Genomic DNA, 21,158 nt, shown 5'->3' on the forward strand with positions numbered 1-21,158 from the left:
ACCGCACCAAGTTGACCGCTCTGATTGGGGACAATAGAGTGTGATTTGGCATATGATTTGCAAGTCGCAGGGCATGCAAATCGCATGCCAATTTGCACCCGATGTGACCGGGTGTACAGCATAACTCGGTAAAACAGATTGGAAAGAGTTCAAATCTCTGTCAAGATTTTATTTCTAGAATGTGTGGGTGGCAAGTATAGGGAATACATTGAGAATGCCACTCCACAGGTATAGAGGGGTGGCTGCCCTGGGCACTGTGGTATCAAGTGAGCTGGGGGGACACCTCGAGGAGATTGGGAGGGGGAATTTGGTTGGTGGTATTTGTGCCAGCAGGGATGATTGAGGGGGGGATTTGTGCTCGGTGGGAAAATTGAGGGTTAGAGAAATTGTGCTAGGAGGGAAGTTTGGGGAGAGAGGATTTGAGCTCAGAAGGAAAATTTGAAGGTTAGAGAATTTGTGCTAGAAGGGGATTTTTTTTTTTTTAGGAGGAGAGGGAAGATTTGTGCTGGGAGGGGGGATTTATGCCTAGGGGGTAGGCATACAAATTAGTGCTTGATTTCTTTTGGGGGGGGGGAATTTTTGCTGACACATATTACTAATATATCTTTTGGGGGGGGGGGGCAATTTGGCATGTTCGCCCTGTGCACCACATTAACAGAGCTGATTGACCTGTTTCAGATCTATCTGCAGCAGTTTCTGTTTCAGAGTGAAAAATAAATTAGTGAAGTTCTGCACCTAATTAGCAGAGGGAAAGCGGACATTTTTTATTAAAGAAAACTGATGCTGATTCCCAACAGGTGTAACCCTGTCGTATGAGATGTGAGCTGTCGGTAGACAGATCACATCTGTCTCTCTGCTCCTGTGGTGGTTATGCAGCTTGAGCAGAGACCAACTCTGTCTAACTAAGTTAACACTCTTCTCCTTCTTCCACTTTGAGCTGAGCAGCAGAGCAGGTAGGGCAGAGAGATTGGTGCATGCAGCTCTCCGTTCTCTCCTGTGTGATGGGTAGAGTTGCTACTTAATCCGTTTATAACCGAACACATCAATTACACAGGTTCTGATAAGGCATTAGGCTAGGTTCACACCTTTGCAGGTTGCATTTGAGCCGTTTCTGTATTGAGTTTTACGTTGTGTTTTGCATTTTTGCATTTTTTTTCTTTTGTTGCTAGGCAGATTTAAAATGCATCAAAAATGTGGCAAACACATCAAAAACGCACTACATGTTTTTCTGTAGCATTTCCACTGAAGTCTATAGTACCAAAAACGCAATTTTTTGCATTCAAAAAAGTCCCTGACCCTTTCCAAAAAACACACTAGGTGAAAACGCGGAGATGTGAACCTGCCCCATAGGAAATCATGTTAAATGGACTGTACTGCGTTTCTGTAAACTGCTTAGGTGTGAACCTAGAGTTAGGTGGGTTTAATTACCACCCAAGTCAGCCATGTGGCAAGCTAGTGCAGTGCCTGTCACAGCCACCTGAACAGAGAACTGAATGATCCTAATTACCATAGGGGCTTGCATCCCTTTTGTTCATTAGCAGCAGCATCTGCTCCATGTTCTACATGTAGAAGAGTTGTGCAAGCCTGAGCCTGAGCCTGAGCCTGAGTTTGTACAACTCTTTGTTAATTCCCCTCATTGTTTGTAAGCATATCAATTTTAGATCACACTTGATATCCAGAGTTTTGGGCAGCAGTAAGGACTTACAGATACTCACCAAATACTAGGATATTATAGGTACGGAAGGCTTCTCCAGCACGGTTCACAGCTCTGCATGTATATGACCCTGAATCATCTTTACGTATTCGGTGAAAGCGAAGAGACTGACCATTAGACTGAAAACTGATCCCCGGTGCCTCAGTCAACTGGTAGAAAACAAAAACGACAGAATAAGTTAGTCGGTTGCAGCTCATAAAATCATAAAACCTAGTCAGCTGCACTGGGTAAACTATTAAAAGCTGAACTCCAGGCAAACCACCAAATACACATCCGAACTGCACCTATGAGAATTGTCTAATCTGCCAAAGGCTTTGCAAGCCTGTCCATCCAACAGAGTGACACCACTCTTTTAGTTAGAGCTAAAGAATAAAGCGGTGTCACCTCCTCAATAAGTTATACACACTGCTTAGTCATCACTCTGCTCTCTCCTCCTGCCAGCAAGATCCACGTCTGCATATGTGTACTGCAACAAAGCCTCACTGGTTCCTACATGCTGCCATTCTCTCTCCTAGAGTAATACTCTTCAGGGGATATTAGGTTGATGGGGATGAAAGACAATTTCAGGTACTTTTTCTAGTTGCATGTAAACAAAATATATGTAATCATTTTAAGGAATACGAAACTGCATTAAATAATGTGTTTGGATCTGCCTGAATCTTAGCTTCAAATTACATTATATCATCAGGTCAAAAATATAACAAAAACTGTACAATGGCTGTTGATAAGACATTTTCAGAATTGACAAACAATAGAAAATGCTACATTATTATTATATTATTATTATTATTATTATTATACAGGATTTATATAGCGCCAACAGTTTGCTCAGCACTTTACAATATAAAGGGTGACAATACAGCAACAATACAGTTCAATACAAGAGGGATAGGAGGGCCCTGATCCTAGGAGCTTACAATCTACATGTTGTGCTTTTAAAAGCTAGGTATGGCCAAACATGTTTTGGCTGTACTTCTCTTTATTCTCCATTCACACTTGTGTGACTTGTCATGTGACTTTGGACATCAAAGATGCACAGTCACAGCTTTTTCTTTTTAATGGCACCTGCTGAAGCAGCTTTGAAAAGGTGCCTTCACTACATTATTGTGACTTTGATCCAGAGAGTGTAAAGCCGGATAAAAGTTGCACTTAAAGTCACTCCAAAGTTGCCCGATTTCCAGTGCAAGTGTGAATGGAGTCTATGGTCACAGAGTATATTTACAATTGTACTCCTGTAACCCACAGTCATCTGATAGCAGGCTTTTTCCCTATCAGCTGCCAGGACAGAGTGGTGTCAGGCTCAGCTTGGGATCCACCCAGCTGCCTGATTGACATCTGGCTTTGCCTTTCAGCATGCTGCTAAAATCTAAAGTTAGCCAGGTGAGTATATATGTTTGTTTTTATAGTAATTCCAAACTTCTCCAGCAAAGACCAAACAGCTAGTACAATTTACATTTCAAGAAAAAATTATGGCATGTGTTTGTAAGCGACTTTAGGAAGGTTCGCCATATGCTGACTAGTTTTGTTGCAGTACAAGCTCTGTCACAGGAGGAGCTATGGCTTCCATGTCTTCCAATGACAAGGATCAACAATCCTGTAACAGCTGTATATAAATGTAAACAATAAACAGTGCAGCGCTCAAAAAATAAATTAAAGGCAGTATAAAGTCTATGCAATATTCACGGTATTGTCTGGATTAGATGAAAAACTTCCAGAATATTTACTGCTTCAAATAATAGCAATGCGCACTCACCAGAAACGCATGGATTATGCGTATTGTAGGAATAATCATCCCAGATGTCAGATCCATCGAAGACCAAGTGGTGGGCATCCCTCTCACGGTGGGTCATCAAAGACTCCAAATCAGATCCAGAGGTCCCCTTAAGGTTAGTCAGGTAATTCACACTGGTAGTATTGATCCCTCCTCTGGATGGTATAGGCACCTTCTCTGTGGGGGTAATAGCTCCACAAAGGAGCCCCAAGAAACAGGTGCCAGAGATAGTGTAGTATGTTCTTAGATAATTTTATTGGTCAAAAGCAGCAACAGGGCAGTATGCACATCACAACATAAATTAGGAAGTGAAAGACAGCATTACTGACCCCAATAAAGATGGCCGCCGGGCCTCCTCGTGGCTCCGGCGGTAAGAATGACGTCACGCTCTGCACAGCTCCTCCTTAGGCCTTTCGTGCTACAGGCACATCATCAGAGGGGAGGCTGTACCGTACAGTACAGCCAGTACTGCTGTCTTTCACTTCCTAATTTATGTTGTGATGTGCATACTGCCCTGTTGCTGCTTTTGACCAATAAAATTATCTAAGAACATACTACACTATCTCTGGCACCTGTTTCTTGGGGCTCCTTTGTGGAGCTATTACCCCCACAGAGAAGGTGCCTATACCATCCAGAGGAGGGATCAATACTACCAGTGTGGATTACCTGACTAACCTTAAGGGGACCTCTGGATCTGATTTGGAGTCTTTGATGACCCACCGTGAGAGGGATGCCCACCACCTGGTCTTCGATGGATCTGACATCTGGGATGATTATTCCTACAATACGCATAATCCATGCGTTTCTGGTGAGTGCGCATTGCTATTATTTGAAGCAGTAAATATTCTGGATGTTTTTCATCTAATCCAGACAATACCGTGGATATCGCATAGACTTTATACTGCCTTTAATTTATTTTTTGAGCGCTGCACTGTTTATTGTTTACATTTATATACATATATTTTGAAGGTATTGTGGTTACCTGGAGTGTTCTAGCTGCTGTATATATTTAAGAGCGCTCACTACAATTTGTTTTATAATCCTATAACAGCTGCATGATAAATAGAATAAATAAATCTGTAAACATATTCTGTAGTCTGTGCTAAATGACGTCATGAAGATTGCCGCAGGGCCCACAGCCCTGCATTGGACACCAGGATGCCAAAGAACAGTTCATCGCCAGAGCGTAGGGGAGCACCATTGACCGGAAATATGGAGAATGGATTAATTAAAACTGCTTTCCCATCCTCTAGATGTAAATGAGCATTTAACCCACCTAGTGTGGGCTGGAGTTGTGTTTAAAGTTCCTTCCCCACGGAATATGTATCAATTTTTGAAACATACATAGTTTGTCTAATAGACACCAGATAATATATTCAGACTCCCTCTGCTTAGTCACAAAGCTCTCTGCACTCTACTCCATTGCGAAAACCCAATCCATTTTTGTGGGTGATCCCAGGTTCCCCAGATGTAGAAGTATAGCTTTTATTGGTTCACCCTCCCACTCCTTCTCTTTACACAGTGTATGGATGGATATCTATGTGCATGTACACTTCTTTACATGTCTCTTAATGTGATAACAACTTACTATTTTGTTATCTTTGCTCCAAGTGACTACCGGGAAGGGGACTCCATTCACTTCACAGCCCAGACTCAAATGCTGATTGGCCATCAGTGAGATATTCTGTGCTTGTCCATTCTCTAATATCCGCGGTGGTGCTGAGGAGGCAATAATACAATAAGTTTCCATTCACTTCACAAATTGCAAACATTAGCAGCTGTCGTGTGTGATCTTATTCTTTACCATATACCACCAGCTTAGTCTTCCTTCTTGCTGAGCCAGCTTCATTAGTAGCCAAGCATATGTAGTCTCCAGTATGATTTGGTAATGGTGATTCAATCAATAAGGAGCCATTGCCCAGCTGGGCTATCCCTGGTAAGTTACCGGTAAGAACTATTCCGTTTTTTATCCAGCGAACAAGTGGGGTGGGAGTACCTGTGTGAATAAGCACATGAAAAAGTATTTCTTGGTTCAATATGCACATCTGTGTTCTTTTTAGCAGGCACCTATGTAATTCAGTTCAAGCACACTTACACAAGGCCCACCATTCAATTGCTATTGCTTACCTTGTTAAAGGATTAACCAGAGGGTACTAAGCCAGGTTCAAGGGAAAAGAAACTGAGGCAACTGCTTTAGGCTGAAAACTGATGCCCTCCAACTTGTTGTATATGCAGTACAGTGAGGTACTACATAAGAATTTACACCCCAACCGAAATGTCTTTCTCAAAACCTTGCCAATACAAAGGTCTTCTCCCTATGGCCATTTTCAGGCGCACTGTTTCTTGAAGTAGTGACCCTAGAGATATCTCCTTTGAAGCTGTCCAATGTATATCAAGATGGGAGAGGACAGTACAGTTTGTCCCAAACGATGCTGTACAGTAATTTCAGCAACCTTAGAATACATTAGAAATCCCTCAGAAATTAGGATGATAAAGCTTGTGCTGGCCTGCTATTCCTGCAACTTCCACCAAGATAAGCAGAGAGCAGATGCCATAATGCAGAGTAACCCTGTCTTGCTTAAAGACCAATAAGCGCTCACGATTTAATATTACATATAAACATAGTAATCACATAAAAAGCCCTCGCCATACTTTTACCTTGTAATAGGAACCCTATGTAGCTCTTATCTAACTGCTGTGATTTAACATTAAACAACAGTAAACTACAACTATCAGCCCACTGGTAACTTTTTAGAATCATCGGCCTTTGGACAGCACTCTGCATTTGGTTACTAATAATAGATGGTCACATACATAGTACACCAAATACTTAAGTTTTCTTATCAAGAATATGTGCGTACTTGCTCCATTTCTGCAAGATCATTGGCTGATGTAGGCATTATAAAGTCTATATTGATCAACATTAAAAGACATCTTATTAAATATCTTATAAGACAGAACAACCAGAGAAGAAAGTGGGCATAATGGTCAAACCACCGGTAATCAACCAACCTTTTGGTTACTTTATCTACTGTGTAGTATTATCCTGAAACTGACGTATTGCTCTTCATTCTTTTACCAGACAAAGTGCTCCTGAACAAAGTATAAAAGAAAGAAAGGTGCTGGGGTTCCCCTAGGAAACCAACTAGATTCTTACATTTGTTTAAGGGAGAATCTGGTTAGTTTTAATATGCAACAAAGGCATTTTTAGACATATTTTTAAGGCCCAAACGTTGTATAGCAAAGTTCTCCTCAGTATTCCGTTTGCCATATTAAAAAATGGATTGAAAGTGTTTGTCATACTAACCTATTATCATCCAGCTAGAAAATGAGTTAAGATTCTTTTCTCCTTTTATCATGTTCAGCTATGGGCAGTAAAGGGCTGGAACAAACACTCACCTTGCACGGGGCATGTCAGTGTAACAGGCTCATAGGCTGTCTGTTCCAACAGAACATCAGAGTTGTCCTTGAAGTTTGGAGGCTCTGGAAAAGGACACAAAAATAATGATAATTTATCAACAGTTACTAAATTAAAGGGTACCTGTTTTTATTTACAACCATGGGTGTGGTTATGGTTTAGTGCTTACCCAGCACTTCCAGTCTAAATTCCAGGGAATCTTCTCCGGCACTGCTACTAGCAACACAGCGGTAATTCCCAGAATCAGAGAGCTGAACCTCCATGACACTGATACTGCCATCAGGCCCTTGCAAGAAATCCTGGTCTCCCACCCTTAAGGCTATGCCATCTTTAAACCAACTGAGACCTGGTGTTGGGTCTCCATGAGCTACACAGGGCAGAACCACTGAGCGTCCTAGAAGAGTCTTTAAGACCTTTGGTCCTGGGTGGACACGTGGTGGAACTGTAATAAAAAAAAATTAGGAATCTTATCAGAGTTATTCTATCACCCAGTGTACCAAAAAAAGAGCACAAAGAACCACAATTGCAAATTCATTTAAGTAACTTTGTTTTATTACTTTTAGAAATTGAGAAATGATGATTATAGAGATTAAGTCAGCACCCCAATTCCGTATTTAACCTAAGATGGTTGATCCAGCGACCTTTTTGAAGCTGATGATTCTGCTGCATTTAGATTGTTCCAAAATTAGGTAAAAGTGTATTTTTTTAAGGTTGTGTACAGAGCAGAGAATGTTCGAAAAACCCTGTAAGTTTTTTGCCTGTGTCTAATTGCAGAGATACTCCTTTAATTCATATTCAGTGACATAACAGGACGTGAGAGGAAATTTCTCCAAAGTGAGGGGAAACCCCATCTTTGATAGTGGTTCCAAAAATAATTGTCTTCATTTGACGGTTTCTCCTCAACTCCCATTCTGGTGACAAACGTAATTTTGGAATTCCCGTCACTCTCCTTCCTGGTGACAATGCTCACCATAACACTTAGAAAGGGTGATTCCCCCCAGCAGAGATAAAGGCAAAGAGCAATACAAATACATCTAACCCTTCTCTATTAGAATCATTGTTTTTACTCTTGTTTAGGTCTCTGCTAGGAGGACTTCTTGTTTCCTCTGATATCTGTCAAGTAGATGGGAGGTGAGAAGAAAGCTCTAAAATAAAGACCCAGACATCAGTAAAAGTTGAGATGTTTCTAACATTTCTTCAATGTATCTAAAACAAAAAAAAGCTCTGGAGTTGGTCTTGATGATCTGGCTTCCTGACCCTACGGACAGTTTTCCTTACAAACACATGAGCAGCCTGAAAGATCCAAACCTACGTAAAGGATGGCATACACTCAGATGACTATAATCTCATGTATGTACATGTTAAATGGCTTTATTGCTACAAAAGACTGAAACAGTTAATTGCTGAGTTGATATCATACAGTGTTGAGAGTGTTGCGGTTAGCGGTCTGAACACAATGGACTCAGTTTCATCTATCAGCATCCGTAGCACCTGCTCCCCCTGTCTGAGCCAACGATTCAATGCTGTCACCATCTTCCTCTGATATGCATAGAGTTGGTGGAAAGCTGCACTTTGTTACAGAAGAATTCCCCCAGGACAGAACATCTCCTACTCTGTGATTCACTACAGACAGACTGAGCCAAGGTCAGCCTTTAAAGTCATTAACTTCATACACCAACGCTTGTGTGCACACAGACTGAAAATCAAGGCAGTGTGCAAACTATACTGCTATGGAAGGCTGCCACCTTTCCTGAGAAAAAGTACAATACTTACCATCACTTTCGTAATCACACTATGAGCAAGATACTTTTTTCCTGGTTAGATTGGTATAGTACCAGCCAGGTGCTAGACAGTGATAATACTAAGGGTGGCCATAAATGCTTCCAATTCTGTACATTTGGCTTTTTGTACTTCTAGGGGGGTAATAAAAACCAGCGAAAATCCTCATTATGGAACAGGTAGATTTCAATTTTGAGTAAAAGTCTTCCTTTCTAATCCTTTACTATGGAGTAGAAGAAGGAATCAAAGTAACAAACTTGTAGCTCCAGCTAAAGGTGCCGATATATATTCAGCCAAATACCCATAACCTGGGTAGGAAAGAAAGTGTACTGCTAAATGGCTTAGTGAATAGAAATTCTGCATCTGCCAGGCATTAAGTCAATCTGAATTTCATGTGTGGTCGAAACAACATGGATGCTATGTGCTCCTGAAATCCACTGTTCATCTGAATTCATCTTTAAATTGGAACACCGACCAAAATGTTACTGTTACTTTTGTGGGCACAGGATAGAGCCTCTATCAAATTGTTTCTCTCTGTGTCCTCTTTGCAGACATTTCCGCTCCCTTCCTGTCCAGATGACTGCCCAGGAAAGGAGGGTAAATCTCTCAACAGAGGAGCAGGCAGCTATGTAATCTGACAGAAGCAAAAGTTAGCCATACACTATTCAAACTTTTGAAAATTCGCTTAGTGGGTGGCTCTGTTGGCCCCCTACCAGTCCCACCAGACATTCTTCGACTGAAAAATCAAAAGGAGCCAAGCAGAAATTTAACAGCTGAACAACAGCTGCATCCAGTCAGATGCAGCTGCTGTTCAGGTATTCTGACAGCTGCTTCTGCTGCTGGCAGCTGTCAGAATACTGTAGTCTTGCAAGCTGAACCAAGGAGATCTTATGGTGCATGCACTCTTCTTTTAGAAGAAGCCATTGCTGACAGGGTCACTTTGAAGTATAATTAAAGACATTGGATAAAATCCCTGTCAGGTTGTTTATTTCCCTCCATGTCCTATTGGTGAAGTTTTCCTTTACTTCCTGTTCTACAGGTAAAGTAAAAAGGAAATCTTTCTAAAACATACCATTCACGGCTCAAAATTTGAGCCGTGGGTGATTCTGTTGGCACCATCCTACTTAGCAAAAGTGGATTGATCAGTCAACTTTTGTTGAAAACTGGGTGGAAAATTGATGGCCCAATCAGATGCAGTCACTGTCCAGGCATTCTGATAGCCGATACCCAGCAAGGGAGATTTGTCAATGCATGCTGTTCAGCATAGATGAAGGAATTTGTTACATTTCTTTCATTCAGACAAAAAGCATAAAGTTCCTGTTTTGGTGAGAACATAACATTTATTTTTTTTATTCACTTTTGATCCTGTGGACAATGATCAATAAGCTTTAGTGAGGACATAAACAGCAAATAAAACTCTTCCGTACAAATAACCTGAAATCAAAAAAGAAAAGAAAAAGAAAAAAAAAGAAAAGAAAGAAAAAAAGGAAACACAGATGAATGTGATTATGGCTGCTGCAGTCTTCAAAAATTGTCACATTCGCAAACCCTATAAATTTATATATAGAACGCGCTGCCAAAAAGTGAATCAAAATTGCTAAACAACTTGCCACAAGTAAAAGTAAAAGATGAATAAACAAACAACATCAGAAAATACAACTAAATGTCCAATGTATTAATATGTAACATTCAAATAATATTTGCTTCAAAAACAAAAGTGACCAGGTGCTGGTGCCATTAGTAACAGATAAACATGTGGCCACTTCCAGGTTCTCCCCACAAGTGACCCCACATTGATTTACACTCACCACAATGGTGTGCAGGTCCATGTGGGTTCACCTGCAGCACCTGGAAGTGGTCATATTTTTAAATGTTTCTAATGGCAAAAGCACCCCGTCACTTACCTTTTGTTTCTTAACCACTTCAGTCCCCAGAAGGTTCCCTCCCTCCTTCTTGACCAGGCCATTTTCTGCTATTTGACACTGCGCTATTTCACCTGGTAATAATGCAGTCATGCAACACTTTACCCAAACAAAATCTATGTCCATTTTAAAGAGGGGTTTAAAGAGATTTACTTTTAGAGGGCCCAGTGCTCCTTACAGAGAGTGTTACTTATTCGTCAAGAGACGAGAGCCACTTCAGACGAAGTAGAAAGTCCTGAATCCATCCTTTTATACAGAATTTAGGAAGTTTATCCTCAGAGTTATAGTTTCAAGTTATGTTGGGCATCTCATATACCCCTAGACCCTATCCAAGTTCTTTCCCTAAAATAAAACAACAACGCACGAAACGCGTCAGACAGGAGCTTGCCGCGCTGACGTCACTCGCTGCCCAGTCCACATGTCAGACTGGCAGCCATCTTTGCAATCTGTTTATGAAATTTTGGAATTTGCTGATTTTGGCTGCAATACCATTCGTATACTACTTGGATTCAATATGCTGAACTAAAGCTGCCTTATTATACTCATACCATTGGCTCAATAAAAAAAACTTACTACACCATATGAGCTCTTTTTTTTGGTAGCTTATTCCTGGAGCTGCTTAAAGGTGGATCTCCATTGATGCTGACCTGATTGAAAGCCGGGTGTAAGTGAAACCAAGGAGCTGTCCCAGTTTGCTGTGAGGGTCCCACTGAGAGGTCTGGAGTTTGTTCCCAAGGCGTACTAAGTATCTGAGAAGTGCCTCATTCATACCGGTTCCCAGATGACCACTAGTGCCCCACTGAGTATCATATACATGCGCAATTAAGTTGTGCATCTGGTGAGTGCAAGCACACCTCTTTTCTTATCCACAGAAGTTACGAGCACCTTATACATGCAACTCCAGTGAGAAGCAACCATTAGCCCCAGACACTGGATGTTCTTTAGGCACTTATAAGAAAAAGTTGTCTCTTTTTGGACTGTTATACGTTTATAATGTGTGTTTATCTTACTGTTATTAGTCTAATTTAAGACCACGCACTATTGTCACTTTATTGCGCTCATCCTCTGAGTTCTGATGTGTATATTATCACCTGTCACTTTACAATTTCAAGTTTATATGAGATATATTGATATTTCTATGTTCTAGCGCTGCATCATTTATATATATATATTTTGAGGATTTAGAGGTTTTCCTTATGCAAGCTGCTTGTATCTATATTTTAAGAAGCGCTCACTTGAATGTTTATTTTAAAAAAACAGGCCCATGGCCTGGTCACTGACTCTGAATGGAAGTTGGAAAATGCATGTTGCCTGACCGCGCAGGAAATTCGGGGACCGAAATTCAGTGGCTCTCAAGGGGCTAAACGCTACATAATCTTGATTCACTTTTTTGGCAGCGCTGTCTATAAAACTCTCCCACCTTTCCCTGGTCCCTAACCCTTCCCTATTCCCTAATCCAAAACTAAAAGAAAACGTTTTGGCTGTAGATACACTTTACATTTACAGCTTTTTGGTTTAAAGTTTGTAAAAATGTTGATTTTTTCTCAAACAGTGATAGGATAAAATAACACAAGACTGTCTATACAAACAGACCAAGGACAATGGCCGTGTAAGGAGTAAGATAGCCGGGATGTTATTATAGACTGTTCAGTGGTGAATGAGGTTCCATTCTTTGTATAGACCAAGCTGGAGTGTGTCTTTGCGTGTGTCAGTCCTTGCGGATGGCATGTTGCTCCCTCTATCAGTCTACATAAATACAAGATATGGGTTTAACCCTTGGGTATTTGGACACAAAAGACAAACGGCAGCAGTGGCCAGTGTCATACAAGGTTTATGTCTAGGCCTCATGACAGGACATGTTCATGTTGTGATGACAGACTGTGAAGGAAGCGACTAACTATGACTGTGTGTTTCAGAAGGAAGGGTGGGGGAGGAAGGAGACCAGATGTTTCATAGTTTTGGTTTCAACTTGGCACTTCATCCATTCTCAAAACATCCCATCACCTCAGCAGCAATGTGATAATTACACAGAGGGCTCTCAAGCCTTCAGCTCCAAGCTTCTGTGAAAACCCCCAATGAATATTAAATTAAAGAACACTCGTCCCAACAAAAACTTTTCTGGTGTCTTAAGATCCATAAATATAACCTATTAACAATTTTGTTTCCATATTTTATGCTGGGAGGGTTGTAAATATATACGAAAATAGTTCATTGTGTCCACCTGGCTTCAAGTAAGTGGTAAAAAAAATTTGGGGCTGCATAGTACCCCTTTGCTAACGTGACATACATTTTGAAAAAGGGATCCTATATACCCCCAGAATGTTGAATTTTGATGATTCAGTAGGTTTATTTTTAGCTCAATAAGTGATTTTAATAATACAGAATACAACATACTAAGTGAAAAAGAACACAAGAAAAATAAATTAGATACTAGACAAGAAGAGAGGGTGTACAAATACATAGACAACATTCTGGATGGATACAACACTTGGAAAACTTTGTGGAGGTAACCCCTTGGGATGCAACATAGGTTAGAAGGTGGCTGGAGATCATGCTTATTAAGGAAGTGAGTTCAAGTGGCCTACACTGATGGCAGGGGGCTAATTGAGGCAAGAAAGGAAGCAAGAACAGAAGGAAAGAGATGATGGAAACAGGGTGGGAACAGATTTCCAGAGGAAGAGGACTGTCAGGACCCAGATATGAATCTGCAACCTCTCCTTTGTCTGCCAGTATCTCTTCTTGCTAAGACACCAGAGACTCTGGACAGCTCCCTGGATAATTCATTGGACAATCTTGCTTTGTACTTTGTTTCTGGTGAATTTTGAACTCTTTGCTCCTCCCTTGAACTTCCTATTTAAATCATGTCTCTGCACTTCCTGTTTGCCAGATTATTGTGGTCTCTTCAGCCAATATCTTGCTTTTCTCACTTCTTCTGTTGTCTGTATCTTTTCTACCATTCGTTACTGACCTTTGGCTTGTTCCTGGACTATGCTTTTGCTTGATCCCTACCAGCTAGATCTGCTACTGGACCGCAGCTTGCTCACCTCCTGGTGGGGCGATCCTGAGGACCACAACCTGGTACTAACATGTAGAAAACCCCATCTCCATCAGGAGCTCTGGTGAATACAAGTTAGTGCTTAGACCCTGCATCTTGGGTGAGCCCATGTCATCTGCCAGGGTGACCTGCTTGTATACTTATCCTGCTGGTTGGTGAGAGCCTCTTTACTGCTACAACAACTGGTCTCCGAGCCTGACCCCTGACAAGGACAGAAGAAAGAAGAGGGGAAATGGGGATTAGGTTAGCAACAAGGGAAACAGAGATGGGGGGGGTTAGTGGGGAAAAGACACTCCTAAACAGCTATGCCTCAGGCTGTGCACCCAAATGCAAACGCCAACCAAGAAAGGTGATACAAGAACTAGTAGTAGTTTCAAGCCACAGCATGGAACCCCTCTGTCTCTATGAAGACAATTCAAGGGGTCCACCTTTCTCAGAAAATTTCATATGTGTCATGCTGGTGGGCAATCAGTTCCTAATTCTCAACATCTGACAAACTTTGGCACTCCACTGTAACATGGATGGAGTCATTATGATATGTCAGTGCCGGGGAAAGGGGGTTTGGCTGTGGGCATGAAAAACTGTAGAATCAACATTTAGGCCTGAGAGAAAGCACATGGGAACACAGAAGAACAAGGTTAGGAATTAGCTTAAATGACAAAATAGAGCAGAGATAAAGAGTCCGTGATGAAGGCCCAAAGTGACGGTAGACCCTTGGTGAGGTAGGCTAATGCGTTTCGGGAGATGTGCTCCCTTCTTCAGAGCTAAAGTGTAGGCCTACCATTCCTGCATTTATAAGACACAAAATGGTTTAGGGGGACTGAAACACACCCCCTCACATGACGACCCAATTAGGGCTGGGCAAATCCTGGTCAACCTCCAATTAAAAAGTGTCACAGTGAAAAAATTATGATGCGCATGAAAACAAGATAAATCTACCAGAATGCTTGGGGCAAAGGGCATGGCAAAAAAAAACAAAAAAAACACGTGAATAATATGAATATGTGTTATCATTCTTCTTATGCCAGCATTTTCTCATTGTCACGCTGTGCTCGCTAGCACTATGGTAGGCTGGCATGTCCTCTTCCGCCCTCACCTTGACACACTTCCTTCTAGACTGTCTAGGATGGACTGACCTCTGACGCATGCGCAGTCCTCCCACGGAGCGCGGCATAGTATGCAAACGCACTAGCACCATCCGTTCATACACATCCCAATTTATCACAGTTCACTTTTCCAGCGTGTTTACAATGAGAGATGCCATGGCACTTCCCTTTACATCCTCTGCCTGTCCATTTATATGCCACCTTTGACAGCCTCATGTGAGTACAATATATTCATCTACTGTCTACCAGGGGCAGACTGAGAACTCATGGGGAGCCTAGGCAATAGAGGATCATGGGGCCCCTATGTCCTCGCCAACACCCAAAAAAACCTATAAAAAAGCCAATGAAAGGTACCAGGGGCATCTCATGGGGCCCCCTACTGACCCCGGGCCCTCGGGCAGTGCCCGAGTATTCGAATGGTCAGTCCGCCCCTGCTGTCTACCATCCATTGCAGGTTGAGTCACATCATCATTACCATCATGTCCGAGAAACACATATACATATTAGTCACATATGTTTTTTTTTCTTTTATTGTTTTTTTGCCATGCCCTTTTCCCCAAACGTTCTGGTAGTCTTATCTTGTTTTCATGCGCATCATAATTTTTTCACTGTGACACTTTAATTGGAGGTTGACCGGGATTAGCCCAGCCTTGATTGGGTTGTCAGGTGAGGGGGTGTGTTCTAGGAAATGCAAGAATGATAGGCCTACACTTTATCCCTGAAGAAGGGTGTACGTCTCCCGAAACACGTTAGCCTACCTCACCAAGGGTCTACCGTCACTTTGGACCATCATCACAGACTCTTTATCTCTGTTTTTATCCCCCTTTGGTTTGTGAGTATGCAATTTTATGCTTTCAAAATAAACTCGTGTTTCACCACGGTAATGCACGAAGAGAGTGCGCCCTGTTCTGCTTTTGTTCACCAGTATCAAGATTTCCTGATCTTCTAAGGGCTGCACCTCAACGAATGACAGTTACAGTAATCCCAGTCAGCATGAAGATTTGAGCGCTAGGTTCGTTTGTTCATTTGGATCGCTTTTGCATTTGGGGTTATTGGCTGCTCGTCCTAGCACACTAGATTACTTTTCCACCAAGAGACCTATAGAACATTTGTTCTACTCACATCACATACGTCATGGTGGTATCTATTGAAGAGAGACTGATTAGAAGAAACTCCCTTGCCAAAAGGTTTTTCCAACAGTGTTGATGACTATGAGAAACACCAGGTAGAGTCCAAGGGTTCAGCCATCTTGGAAGAAGAACAGATGATTTCCAAGTTTTACCACCTCAAAACACCTCCTAGAAACAGAGATGGTACAATGGTGGGACATTCTATCATTTCAAAAATACATGGAGGTTAAGAGAGCCCCTTGCGGTTTGAGGATTACCAATAGCTGTGACTTTTTAGAAGTGGATTGGTTTAACCAGTCCAGGGAGTGCAGTAAAGGATGGATGTCAATAGTTATCAAACAACGTGAGAGGAATCTGGAGAAAATCCGCATTCAGCTCACACATGTAACCTCTTTTACCGAATGGGACAATAACATTAATGATCAAATAGTAACATTTGAGGCCAACCTCAAAGGGATAGGGAAGACTTTTTAGCTGGCAGAGAGCATAATTGGAAACGCAATAGATTTCCACTTGCATCCAAAGGTGGAAAGCCAGCGCCACCAAATCAAGACCCACCAGGACCACTATCATTAAGGGTAGCAAGGTTGTTGATGCTACTACAGGACAGAGGCCCACCACAACAGATTCCACCAAGGCCTCCCACCCCCCTTCCCTTTCTGGTCACACAGGGCCAAATAGGCACAGAGGAAGCCATAAACAATCAGACAGTGGGAAGGGAAATCATAGGAGACAATGTAATAACAGCCGATTTAATAAAGTTTTTCAATATCCTTGAGAGGCCCACCACTCTGACACACCTCCCAGTGTCCGCGAAGGGGGTAAACAGGCAGCCACTTAATTTACCCAGGTACACCACTCTAGAACATCTGCCTAAGCACAAGGCTTTCCGAGTGAGCCCACTATAGCAGCACAGGGTAGACTTGGGAAACACTATGCATCACCCAATAGACTACCCGCACAGGATGAGCAGGGTCCAATACTCTCCATCTCTTTGGCCCCCCCAGGGACCATTTACCCTTTTTTAGAGAGAGGACCCCCCTCAGGAGACCAACACAGACAGAAAAGGTCCGGAGAACTTGTAGAGGAGGGAGAGGTGGGGTCAAATCCAAAAAGAGGAAAGAAACAATACAACAACTTAGCAGCATAAAAATCTTCAATTTGTCCAAGGCTACCTTCAATGCTTTTGAATATAGGTTATTGCAGAAGGGCCTTAATTTTGCACCCCCAATTTGCCCAACCTTTTTGAACTTTTTGTTGACCTTAAATTCACATGGAGCCTTACCTTTAAGGAGGTATTTCTCAATGAAAGGCAACAATAGAGGAACAGGAGAAGGTCGCAATGAAACAAATCTAACAGTGATTCTGATGAGGAAGCTTTGGCTATTTTAGAGGAACTTTGGAGAGAAGGGGGTGGGGAATCGATGGATCATGGAGACCTCAGCCCATATGGTCCTTGGACCACTGACACTCAGGGGCACACACATAGTGGCTGCATTCAACATACTTCCTTTAAGCCCAGATCTACATTCTACTCATACTGGGCTAAGGGAAATTGTATTTCCTCTTTTTATGAGGTGGTCTATGCAGAGTTCAAAACTATGTGTCATAAATCTAGACTAGACCATAGTGCCAACATGACTGCCACGCATAAAAAATCCCTTGGGACATTGGAACATAATCCAGATAACATCATTAGACAGGCAGATAAGGGATGGGGTCTAGTCATTCTTGACAAAGAGGCATATTTAGCTGAGGCTGCCCGACTCTTGGGGGACACTGACTCTTGTGAACGTCTCCCTGGAGACGCCATCTCATCATACAGATCCACCCTTAAAAATCTGCTATATTCAGCTGTCCATGACAAGATTCTCACCAAGCAAAAGTGTGCTTTTCTTTATAGACCATTCCCTATGACACCATACTTTTACCACATCCCAAAGATTCATAAGGATTCAGAAAATCCCCCTGGGGACCCATCATATCGGGGACAGATAGCCTTACCAGCAATCTGGGCAATTACATCGACTACTTCCTACAAGAACTGGTAGTTCAGCTACCCTCATATGTGAGAGGCTCAGGCCATATGTTAGAAATCTTGTCAAAATATCAGTGGGAGGAGAACTACAAGTGGGTGTCTCTGGATGTGTTATCACTGTATACCAGCATCCGTCATAAATTCGGCATACAAGGCAGTACAACATTTTCTATCCAGTGATCACTCCCTACACCCTTCCCAAATTTCTTTTCTTCTGAAGTGCATAGAGTACACCCTCACGCACAACTATTTTACTTTTACAGAACAATTTTATAGGCAAATTAAAAGGCACAGCTATGGGAGCTAGGTTTGCCCCTAGCTATGCCAATCTCTTTATGGGTTTTTGGGAGCATCATTTCATCTGGCAGCACAACCCCTTTGAATCCAATCTGGTCCTTTACGCCTGATACATTGATGACATTCCTATCATATGGGATGGCGATTTTACCACGTTGAATTAATTCATTTCCCATTGCCAATCGAACCCGTATGGGATAAAGTTCACACACGTTGTAGATGACCCCTACATAGTCTTTTCGGATCTGGAACTTAGAGCTGAACTGAATTCACGGGTGGTATCCAAGACCCATTTCAAACCTACAGCTAGGAATGTATATCTGCACGCCAGGAGTTAACATCATCCGAGATGGATTAATAATGTCCCCCTAGGACAGTTTTGCAGACTCAGGAGAACTTGCACTCTAGTGGAAGATTTCGACACTCAAAGTCTTGTCCTGAAAAATACATTTCTAGAGAAAGGGTATGCAGCCACCAACATTGAAGAGGCATACACCAAATATAGGTTAGGTGTAGTAAGAAGGTCTACATCTGTAAGTGCCCTACTGGAATATTCTAAGGCCAGGACCTCCGAAAGCTGCAATAATACACATTATGCAGCATTTTGTACTAGGTACAATCAGAAGGCCTGCAATATCCCGAAGACCCTTAATAAATATTGGGGCATTTTAGCTCAAGACCCCCACCTTTCTGCGCATCTACCACCTCAGCCGGAAGTGATCTTCCAATGCCCCCAAGATTTAAGAAGCATAATAGCTCCAAGCAGAGTCAAATTCTCCACCACACGTTCCACCAGTGGATAATATTTTCACTGTGACACTTTAATTGGAGGTTGATCGGGATTGGCCCAGCCCTGAATGGGTCGTCACATGAAGGGGTGTGTTCCACTCCCTCTAAACTATTTTGTGCATTATAAATGCAGGAATGGTAGGCCTACACTTTAGCTCTGAAGAAGGGAGTACGTCTCCCGAAACGCGTTAGCTACCTCACCAAGGGTCTACCGTCACTTTGGACCGTCATCACAGACTCTTTATCTCTGTTTTTATCCCCCTTTGGTTTGTGAGTATGCAATTTTATGCTTTCAAATAAACTTGTGTTTCACCACGGTAATACACGAAGAGAGTGCGCCGTTCTGCTTTTGTTCACCATTATGAAGATTTCTAAGATCTTCTAAGGGCTGCACCTCAATGAATGACAGTTACAGTAATCCCAGTCAGCATCAAGATTTAAGCGCTGGTTTCGTTTGTTCACAAAATAGAGAAGGTATGTCACTTTGTGCATTAAGGCACAATGAGGAGCAACCAAAGTGAATTGACTTTCTTAAACACACAAAAAGACTGACCTTTCTTTGTAAAATGAAGTGTGGCTATGTAATATAACCACTGTAGATACAGTTAGTACCTAGAAGTTATTTTTTTAAGATCTTACAGCTTTTCTCTTCCTTTTTTGCTAAAGACATCACACAGAGCCCTAATGTGTGTTAATCAGTTAACAATACCAATTACAAAAGTTTTGACTGAGCAAGTATTTTGATTGGATTCCACTTTTGCTCCATTGGTTTTAATTCAGTCCAATAGTGTTCATTTTGGATTTCCATTGCTGCTTGAAAAAAGATTAGATTGCAGTGTGAAGACAAAATACACACATTTTCATAAAAGGTACAGTAAGTGCTCTTTGTGATAAAAATACATATTACATTTTATGTTTTCCTTTTATCTGGCTGATACTCTGCTTATTTAAGCCAGAAGCCATAAAACAATAAACAGAGTTACATAAGCAGATCGCAGCCCATGTGACCTCTACCCAGCCATTTATGAGCGACCTGCCTATTTAAAAGACTTCCAAAACATCTTATATGCAGAAACTCCTCTTGCAATCAACCCAAAGAGCTGCTAGGAGGGCAGCATGTGATTTAGACTTTAGGGGTCCTCAGGGGCCAAAAAAAGGCACAGTTGAGCCGTGTTTCAGCTTCCCGCCAACAGCCGCCCCAACCTTAAGCTGCAATAGGCAGCTGACGGGGGTATTTACATGCCCTGGCTGAGATGCTTTGCTCATGCCTGCAGGAAAGTTCACCCAACTTGTAGCAATTACCGGGTGGCAAGCCCACTGAACGCTACACAGTCAAGCAAATGGGAAAGAGCCGCAAACGTCCCCATTTGTAAAGTATTGTCAGCAAAAATGGGGTTAAAACAGACGGTGAGGAGGCATCACAATGCTTCCTCACCACCTGTCAGTAGCTTTTGAAGTGCGTTCCGAATGCACATCTAAATCTACCCTTAGGGTATATCTAAATTAAAAAAACAAACATAATATATAGCAACTTACCAGTCGTTAGATATTGTATGGTGGCTGAATGCTTTTTTTTTTTTTTTACTATATATTCATTTAGTGATCCTGCCAGTAACACCCATCCTGTCTACGCTTAATCACTGCACTGTATCAATGGAGGAACTGTGTTGTCAACCTAGGCTGCTCTCCTGATTTACACAACAAATACATTCCCTTTCCTCCATTACATAAGGAGGAGTACTTTTACAGAAGGTAATGAGTAAAGCCAATACATTTTGTTCTTGGCTTTAAATATACTCTTAATATATATTTTAAGTGTCTTGGACCTTGATGACAGCTCTCAAGCAACAGTAAAAAAAAAAAAAAGAACAATGGTGAAAGGTTATATTTTCAAACCTGCTCCAGCTGCCTGGATAAGTTAAAGTAGCCAATGTGTTTAAAAAGTACACTAATCTTTTAACACTAAAATGATCTAGCTGAATTATGGAAGTAGAAGCAAAGTGGAGCTGTTGCACACATCCATCAATCAGGATGCAGACTGGAAGTCCCTTTGTTTTCTAGGGGTACCAATTGTACTTTTGCACTCTTAGTCCAGTTTTAGTATAACAACTTTTACTTTTATCTGAGCTTTACTAAAAT

At 41.8% G+C, this 21,158-nt stretch overlaps 1 protein-coding gene across 1 annotated transcript in view; it reads right to left on the minus strand.

Annotated features, from left to right (window-relative positions):
- The window catches only part of HMCN2 (hemicentin 2), a 331,848-nt gene that overhangs the window by 136,658 nt on the left and 174,032 nt on the right, over positions 1 to 21,158 (minus strand). Inside the window, exons 24-28 of the mRNA XM_089669045.1 lie at positions 7,073 to 7,345; positions 6,885 to 6,968; positions 5,290 to 5,481; positions 5,074 to 5,204; positions 1,716 to 1,863 (exon numbers count right to left, since the gene is read on the minus strand). Coding sequence (XP_089525171.1) covers positions 1,716 to 1,863; positions 5,074 to 5,204; positions 5,290 to 5,481; positions 6,885 to 6,968; positions 7,073 to 7,345 — 828 coding nt within the window. The remainder of the gene's footprint in view (positions 1 to 1,715; positions 1,864 to 5,073; positions 5,205 to 5,289; positions 5,482 to 6,884; positions 6,969 to 7,072; positions 7,346 to 21,158) is intronic.

This window comes from Staurois parvus, unplaced genomic scaffold (genome assembly GCF_062004578.1).
Source record: "Staurois parvus isolate SC_StPar_1 unplaced genomic scaffold, SC_StPar_1.0 ptg000068l, whole genome shotgun sequence".
Taxonomy (NCBI): Eukaryota; Metazoa; Chordata; class Amphibia; order Anura; family Ranidae; genus Staurois; species Staurois parvus.